This window comes from Hipposideros armiger, unplaced genomic scaffold (genome assembly GCF_001890085.2).
Source record: "Hipposideros armiger isolate ML-2016 unplaced genomic scaffold, ASM189008v1 scaffold_520, whole genome shotgun sequence".
Classification (NCBI taxonomy): domain Eukaryota; kingdom Metazoa; phylum Chordata; class Mammalia; order Chiroptera; family Hipposideridae; genus Hipposideros; species Hipposideros armiger.
This window is the reverse complement of record NW_017731870.1, coordinates 107,814-117,161: the sequence shown is the minus strand read 5'-3', so window position 1 is coordinate 117,161 and position 9,348 is coordinate 107,814. Positions and strand designations below refer to the sequence as shown.

Sequence of the window (9,348 nt, the reverse complement as noted above, 5' to 3'; positions counted from 1 at the left end):
TAGGGTGCTTACTTACGTATGCTATACAGAAAGATTTATATAGTATAATTTATGTGCAGGTTAAGAGATAATCAAAGATAATTTTGACTATACACAATTTTTCACTTAAATGCTTTTATTGTAACCTAATCCCTGTATAAGATACAATGTTACTATACCATGTTTTCAGAGATTTCATTTGAAAAATATATCCTCCCCCCACCCCCTTTAGAAAAGATTTTTGTTTTGGTAAAAACTCCCTAGAAGAAAGAAGAAAGGTCTGGTTAGGGAAATATGTCTGCTGATGGGGATCAAACTGTTAAAAAGACTCGATCACTAGAGAATATGGCTCCATCTTTAAGTCCTTCCAGACCTAGACAGGTTTCTCTGTGTGCTGAATGCAAAGTTAAGAGGAGGGAAAAACAGAAAGGAAGACATTTTTAGCTAAAATTATTTCAAAATTATGATAGTATTTGAGTGTTTAGGTTTCTCTGGATTTCATAAGAGAAATTCCCCTCACTAGGTCAAGGTGCTTGCCAGTCCTAAGACCTGGGATTCTAATACCAGTGGATACATGTTTTGCCTCATTACTAAAAGGCCTCTTGAAATGCCTTTGGGTTTATTGAAGTTCTATTACCTGTAGAAGTCACACAAGCAGATGCTTTGATTTGAGACACTGAAAGCTGAAAATGAGTCACAGAAGCAGCTACATTACATATTCTTTTCTTCTGTTTCAGGTGAAGAGATACAACAACTGTGCCTTGAAATCTCGGTGACCCAGGCACAGTCATCCCAGAATGCAGCTGCACTGTTGGGATTGTGGGTGATGCCACCCCTGATTCATGGCCTGAGTGTATGTAGCAGCTAAGGTGTTGGGCAAGGGGAGGATATGTTTCTTTTGGGGGAAGATTAACATTCCTTTGGGTGTGTGTTCTCAAACTCAAGAGTGGACAAATGGGATTTTGCAAAAATTGGGGGTTTGACAGTAGCTGGCCAGCAGATTGGAAAATTGTGTGTTTCAGAACTCTGCCATAGCCACCACCATTCATGCTTTTCAGCTACCATTTATTACAGAAAGGGAAAATGATCAGAGATTTTAAAGTTTTTTTCTTAATATCGTACAGCTAGAAAGAGTTATTTGAAGCTAGGTTTATTTGTTTATATAACATACCTAATCATTTTGGTAGGTACTGAAAGAAAGGCAAATCCACGTGTACTAGGTAAATGATCCTTCCTTTCACAGAACAGGCAGCACTGAAGGTGAGTCTTGAAGGCTTGGTAGGATCTCGTTAGGCATCAAGTTAGAGGTACCAGGGGATGTAGGTGGGGAGAGGAGATATCTCTGCTAGGGTATTCAGCTTGAGCAAAGTGCTCAAGAAGAAACGGTCTACCTTGTATTTGTGATAGAGAGAGGGGCCAGCACCTTACACGGTATGGTCTAAGCGTAGATAGGAAGAATGGGGCAAGATTATTAGAAGATGTGAAATTAGTAAAGATGTATAATTTTGAGTACGTTTTAAGGTAGTGCCAAAAAAAACACATTCCATAATTCCTTAGAAGTTTACCAATTGATTATACGTTAAATGATCTCAGCTTTGTCATTCTTCCATTCTAGGAGGCTTTAATTCTTTGAGCATACTGCAAAGCCCTCTTATTATTTCCTCAAAAGTTTGGCATCAGTTCCTACTCTGCACTTTTTTTTTTTAAGCTTTCTTACATCTGATATTTTTTAACTGAAGGTTGATGTCATTGAGGTATGCATCCTTTCTGTCAGTTCTTATTACCTGTCGGCTGCCACTTAATGAGCACTTGCTATGCACCTGCTACTTTTAAGCACTCAGTGAGTTCTTTCAGACATCAGATTTAATCTCTTCAACCCTAACAGGCTGATATTTTTTACAGTTTTATTCAGTTATAATTTATTTTCCATAAAATATGGCTATTTTAAGTGTAATTGGAGTTTTAGTATGTTTATACATTTTCACCCATCACCAAACTTCCATCACCCCAAAAATTCCATTATGCCTACTTGTGGTCAGTTCCCACTCCCAATCTCAGACCAGGCTACAACTGATCTGTTCTTTGTCTCTGTAATTTTGCCCTTTTTTTAAAAAGAACTTTCATATACATTTAAATATCATATAAAGTTTAGGAATTCTTTAGAATGGGATCATACAATATGGAGGTTTTTGTGACTGACTTATTTCACTTCTGAGCAGTAGATTTTATTATTTCTATTTTACAGATTGACCAACTGAGGCAAATGGAGAGTAAGCAAAGTTCTCATATCTAATAAATGGAAGAGAGTGTGGGCAACTCCCAAGCACATGTCTTAAACAGTGTATTATTAACTCCTTCCTTTTGGATCAGATATAACTCTAACAGACTGTTTTGTTGACCTCAGAAAATTTTCTAGGTTTTAGTTATCCTTCTACTTCTCTTTTATTTTTATTTATTTATTTTATTTTATTTTTTATTTTTCCTAGCTGAGCCATCTTGCCACCTGTTGGCAAGCTCAGCGGCAGCTCAGCTCGGGCCGTGAATTGAACCGGCGACCCTGTTGCTCGGAGCTCATACTCTTGAGCGAGCTCTTAACCAACTGAGCAATTCGACTGGCCCCTACTTCTCTTTTAGATCTGCGCTACTCTTTTGGTTTGTCCTTGATTATGGACCTTTTATATTATCTTTGTTAACTAATAAATTTTGTGAATTCATTTTCTGAATTCCGTATCTTCTCATTTAAAAAAAATGATCTGAAATGGCTTGTTCTTTAAAGTGAGCTCTTCGGATAACTCATGCAACAACATTGATCTTTTTTGAAATTCACTGATTTTTGTCAAGATTTTACTTTTTTATACCACTTCTTTTAGACTTGCTGCTCCTTTAGTGTCACACTATGTTTCTAAGAATTTTTGAAGCCTGCTCTCTTAAAGCCTATGACCCAGAGCTATTACCAGCCGTGCCCCTTAGCTCTCGTCAACTCTAAGAGGCCACGGTCAGTTTCACATGCTCGGCAGGGTCTTCTTTGGTCAGAAATGGCCTCAGCATGCCAGTTCCCCTTATGCATTCCCTATGCCTCCTCAGAAGAAGAAATTAATAATATCAGATATTCCGTTGAGTTGATTTACAGCAGATGAGCCTTTCATCTTCAGCTTTTCTTGCCAGAGAATGTGACTTTTTAAGACTGAATAGCAACTGTCATGTACTATTAGAAGTAGCATTTTATTACCCCTTACTGAAAAGATCCAAGGTTAAGCTGACTGGTTCACAGATGGATTGGCAGATACCATATATACACATGAGTCACCCTGGATCAGCAGTCACTGCAGTGGCCAACATTACAGGCACCCGTGGCCCATTTGACCATGAAGCTATGGGGAAATGAGGGGCAAGGAAGCAACCTGAACCTTTTATCTCTCAGTCTACTCTCCAGCACAGTGGCGACCTGGCAGTTTTGAGCATTGCAAACCCAGACTTGCCTGTTTACATCTGACCTCTTCCCTTTTGCTTCCAGATGAATATCAAGAAGTACCTCCTGGTATCTGCGCCTCTGTGGATCAAACACGTCTCTGATGAACAGATCCTGGATTTTGTTGAAAACTTAATGGTAGCAGTTTTTGAAGCAGATTCCCCACTTTTCCAGCGTGAGTTATGCCCGAGTGCCCTGCAGGGTCTGAGCCAGGCCATGAAGCTGCCCAGCCCTGCCTACCACCTCTGGAGTCTGCTCTGTGGAGCTACTGGGAAAATTTTTTATCTTCTGCCAAATAAGATTCGGGTGAGGAAGAAAAATATTTACATTCCTGACAATTGATGTTTGGGATTTTCTAAAGCCTTTTTGGCAAAGCAGAGAGGTGTACGCTTTAAGAATGTGGTGGGAAGGCTAGCAAGAAATAACCACATTCTTCACTAAGCATGTGTTTGCTTCCAAGATCTAAATTGAGGTTGAATTTTTAGAACCAAAGTCTTGAGCAAGCTCAGAAGCAGGTTAACCAGTGCTGCACCAGGAAGTTTGCTCTTGGGCCTTTTCCCCAAATGCCTGTAGAAGGTGAGCAAGCTCAGAAACCCTACACTTCCTACCAGAAGAATCACTGGGCATGTTGTCTAAGATACTGTTCATATCAAGTGACTTAACACTAGCCTTTCCCCTTGCCCAGCAGACCTCTGAATTGTAGTTTCACAAAGAAGTTGAAAATCCATTTGGAGTGATAATAGATTCTGACTAGGAGAAAAAAAAGTACAGCCAAACAAATATACAAAATAAAAGGATAGATGGTTTTTAAATGATAAAAATTGGCCACATGTTTTGGTTTGGTTAAAATTCAAATCTCGCCAGTTGCTGTTCGTGGAGATAAATCCAATAATTTGTCAGAACATTGTAAGTATACTTATGTTGTGTATTAACATGCTTGGGTTTTTTCTTTACCAGAGAAATGACCTGGAGCTGTATATCTGTGTAGCAAAATGCCTCTTGGAAATGACAGATGATGAAGCCAATCGGGTTGCCCTCATTACTGAGGTAATACATATCTATATTTGTTTTCATTATTGAGGTAGGAATTACAGTTGAAGAGGTGGTTACAGTACCCTTTTGGCCGAGGCTAGTTTTGCTTTCTATTCTTGGTTGATTTTAGGAAACTATCTCTGTTTCACTCCTAGGGTCTTGTGTCCAGCCTAGTACAATGGTTTGTTCATAACAAACGTTTTATGGATGGATAAATGGAACAATGACGTTTTAACCTAATTAATCCCATTTTGTCAAACATTTTAGTGTCGCCTTGGGCAAAAATAAGTACAGGACAATGTCTTCAACACAAAATCCACAAGAATGGGACTATTCTGACCGAAGAACTTTTTGGCATATGGAAGGCATAAATAAATAGTTCTGTTTTCACATTTATTTTTCTTCACCTGATACTTATCCTTTTAGATTGAAGAAAGGTGCTTGATTGAAAAAGAAGCACTACTAGCCCTGACACAAGATAATTAACAAGTACCCCTCACACTCACTCCCAGTCAATGATGAACGAGCTAAAAGTAGCATATCAGTAAGTTTGCCAGATTTAGCAAATATAATATGTCTTGTTAAATTTGAATTGCAGTTAGGAATGAATAATTTTTTAGTGTAAGTACATCCCAATGGACATACTTATTCCAATGGCAACCCTGCATACCTGTCAATACTAAAGTTCTATAGAACTGCGAGCCCTTGCGTAGCTGGTGGCCATCTTAGTTATTCCACTGTATGGAAGGTTTTACCTACTCAGCTGAATCCTGGAATTTTTGCATCATGTAGCAATGATTCTCAAAATGTGGTCCCTGGACCAGCAGCGTCAGTGTGGCCTGGGAACTGATTAGAAATGCAAATTCTCACATCCTGCCCCAGACCTATTCAATCAGAACCTGGAGGTGGGGCCCAGGAATCTGTGTTTTAACATTCCTTCCAGGTGATTGTGGTGTATCCTAAGGTTTTAGAACCACTGTTAGAGTATTTGGAATATTAGCATTTTGAGGATGAGCTTATTTTAAGCAAGGTAAAGCAGTATAAGGAAATGCTTAAGAGAATGTTCTCAGGAGCCTCACTGCCAGGGTTTGAAATACAGCTCTTTAATTTACTGGCAGTGTGACCTTGGTTACATTTCATAACCTTTCTCTGCCTCAGTTTTCTCATCAATAAAAGGGAGATAATAGCACCTACCTCCTCGGGTTAATTTGCAAGTTAAATGACTTAATCCATGTTAAATTCTTGGTAAAGAGCCTGACCTGAGGCAAGTACTCAGTAATTACTTATTATCACAGTTATTATATTCATGTAATTAATTGTATCCTATTATTATATTCGTGTAATATAGTAAAAAGTAATGCATATAATTTGCTTCATGGTACCCAGAGCTAAAGGTTGCTATGTTGTTCACTTGGGTTCCTAAAGTACCATTCAGAACATTGTCACTAGGACATACTAAATAGTGTTTTGATGTCCCCAAAAGAGCTAGTGTGTTCCACTGAGGTCAGTGTTTTCTTTTCTGGAAAGAACAGAGGTAAGATAAGGTGATGGTGAAGAGCTCAGACTCCCTGGGTTCCATTTCTATTCTGCCACCTATGTATGGCTGTGTGACCTTCATCAAGTTACCTAATCTCTGTGCTTAAATTGCTTTATCTGCAAAGGAGGGATGAAAATAGTAATCTATTCCATAGGGTTGGTGTGAGAATTCAATATTTAACACAGTGGTCCTCAAACTTTTTGATTTCAGGGCCACGTTAGTGTCTTAAAAATTACTGAGGATTCCAAAGAGCTTTTATTTATATAGGTCATATCTGTCAGTATTTACCATATTAAAAATTAAAACTAGGAAATTTTAAAAATATTTTCTTAAAAGTAATAATAAAAAACTCATTGCATCTTAACATAAATAAGAAAAAATATTGTCCAGAAAATTTTAAAAATTAGTGAGTAAAGTGGCATTGTTTCACATTTTCACAAATCTCTTTCATGTGTGGCTTCATAGAAGACAGCTGGATTTTCATAGCTGCTGCTTCATTCAATCTGTTATGATATTATTTGGGTGAAGTATGTGAAGAAAATCAGCCTCTTACAGATATATAGGTAGAAAAGGGAAGAGTGTGTTAATAGACTTTTCAGATGATTGTGGATATCTTTCTTTGCTTTGCACCAAAATGCATAAATGCAAGTTTCTTGTAGGTTAGTTGCAGCATGGAATCTGAAACCATATCAGTGAACTTCACATACTGTGTTACATTAAAATCCATTGGTCTATCTTGTACTCTGGGCCTTTTAGCAGTGGATGATTTTGTAATATTCATTGGCCATTTGGAAAATTTTGAATCACTAAGTTTTGAAAATCTTCCAAATCTTTACATTTCATTATACTCGTATAATGTCAAAACATTGTATTTGTTAATATCACCAGCAGTTTCATCAGAAAAGTCTTTTATTTATTGAGAAGCTGCCGAACTCATGGTAGCAGATACGAATTTTCTAAAAGTCTACTTTTCACTTGAAATTTCAGATTATACTATTGGCAGCAAATATTGTCAAGTATTTTCCATGAAGTGACAGTCTCACTTCCTTCAATTTTAAGAAAATAATCTGTCAGATACTCAGTTTGAATAACCATTAATCAGTCAAGTAAATGGTGTTCTGTGAGAGGAGTGGCTACTTCAACCCACCATTCAGCCTTACAATCACTTTTCCTGAGACAGCCATCATACTTGGGTACGCAGCACAAGTCCCTTAAACATACTCCCCATTTTATCACACAGAACATTGAAAAGATATGTACTCAAGGGCAAAGGTTTAATGAAACTAGTAATTTCTATTGTTTACGAGGATACTTTAAGTGAAACTAGCTTTTAAAAAAATTGCAAGTGGCAGTGAAAAATACAATGCATATTACTAGAGTTTGGTGCTGTTATGGATACAGTTTGACCCCACAGACCCTCTAAAAGGGTCTCAGGGTCGCCTAGACGTCTGCGTAGCACACTTTGTGAACTGCCAAATTAACACATGTTAAGTGCTTAGAATGGTGCCTGACACATGGTAAGTATTGTATTTGTTAGTTATCATTGCCATTATTTGTGTATCCTTACTAAATATCGCCAATTAACCCCTGAAATCATTTATGGTTTTTATGAGAAAACAGGAGGTGACATTACAACCCTCTGTCTGCCTGTACATTTTAATAGAGCATGCAGGCGGATGGGTCACACGCTGCAGGAAATGAACAGCTTTAACGTTTGGAATAATAATCAACTCCAAGCTCACCCTTTCTGTTTTGCCCTTGCCCTGAGGTTCTCTGACGACTTCAGTTAATTTAATAGTAACTGAACAATTTGCTTTTTTGCAGAGCAGCATAGAAAAGGCTGCCTTTGTCAGACTGTACTTGGTCTCCCAAGGACGGTTCCCCTTGATGGGCTTGACTGACATGCTCAGCGTTGCTGTTCAGCACCAGGAAAAGGACGTGCTGGCCTGGATGTTACTGCACAGCTTATACCAGGCACGGATTGCCAGCCATGACAACACAGGTGAGCCAACCTGGGCCGGGCATCAGGACACGGAGATCTGCCCACCATGTCCTTTAAGTTGTCATTGCTTCCTCAACTTCAAAGCTGGTTTAGTGCTTCTTGACCCAGGTGATGACAAAATGGCCGCCTGCCTTGATAAACAGGTGGCTGACAACTTTACCTTGTTACCCCGAATGAGAAGCACCATGGACAGAAATGAGCAGTTACAGCTCACAACACCCACTCTGTGGAGAGGGGAAGGGATTCCTTTGAGGATCTTTAGATTGTATTTGGCCCGCAAGGATAGAAACAAGTCTATCAGGTTGATTCTGCCCGCTTTGGTTTCTTAGACAGAATGCCCATTGAGCCTGCCTGATGTTTTCATGAAAATGGGTTTTGGGCAGTCATTTCACAAACAAACAAAAAAACAAAACAGCAACAACAAAATGAAATTGCTATTCTGTGGAACTTCTCAGAGGCGAGAAGAATAAAATCTGGACAACCTGACTACATCCTCAAGAAGTTCCAGGCCTGAAGCTCTGCTAATGAGTCATCTGTTGCAGAATTTAGAACATTTTAGACATTTATGCCCTAATAATCCTCTGAAAAGGGAGCTCCTTCATGTCTCCTCCCATGCTTAGGTCATATGCTTAGAATTTCTTGAGTCAACTTTCAGGTTCCGAATGGCTCTTGGCTTAAGTGGATCAGATTTGGCCAGACAGCTGTTGTGACCCTGTCAACTTACTTATGTTTCTGTGCTCCATTTTTCCCTATCGCTTTATAAAATTTTGAGAGAAAACTGACAAACATAATTGTAGTACTCTTTTTGAGACTGTATAGGAAATTTTGATTACTCCTCCTCTTTGGTAACCGAGATAGTTGTCTCGTATCTGTGTTAGTATCTTCCTGATGAAAAATGAGCCTGTGATGAGAAATTACATTTTTCACTCTAAATCAAAAGTGTATTTATCAGGAAAAAAAACGAACACCCAGTTCCCAATTAGGGATGAAGATACTTGAAGCAAATTGAAGTAAACTTGATATTGCCTTTGGTTTTAACTAGCTGACCTTCAAATTTAGTTCTCATTTTGCTGTTATTCACTAAATTTTGAGAACTTTCCCAAGTAGTTTTTACTGTAATGGGACTCCTCATTTTTTTAAAATAAAAGAAAAAACAATATGTATGTTGATGTTTATTCTCCAGTTACCATATAACAGCTGGTTTTTATTTTTCTTTTTATATCTTTGGGATAGGTTTTTCTCTGTGATTATGACACAAAGTGAGAACCTTTAAGCAAAGGACTATAAAAACAACTAATCCAAGATTCAACATTACTGGCTAGTTGGCGT

General features: G+C 38.3%; 1 protein-coding gene across 1 annotated transcript in view; it reads left to right on the top strand.

Annotated features, from left to right (window-relative positions):
* The window catches only part of FOCAD (focadhesin), a 302,193-nt gene that overhangs the window by 285,776 nt on the left and 7,069 nt on the right, over positions 1–9,348 (top strand). The window contains exons 36-39 of the mRNA XM_019668206.1: positions 717–832; positions 3,494–3,754; positions 4,406–4,495; positions 7,842–8,019. Coding sequence (XP_019523751.1) covers positions 717–832; positions 3,494–3,754; positions 4,406–4,495; positions 7,842–8,019 — 645 coding nt within the window. The remainder of the gene's footprint in view (positions 1–716; positions 833–3,493; positions 3,755–4,405; positions 4,496–7,841; positions 8,020–9,348) is intronic.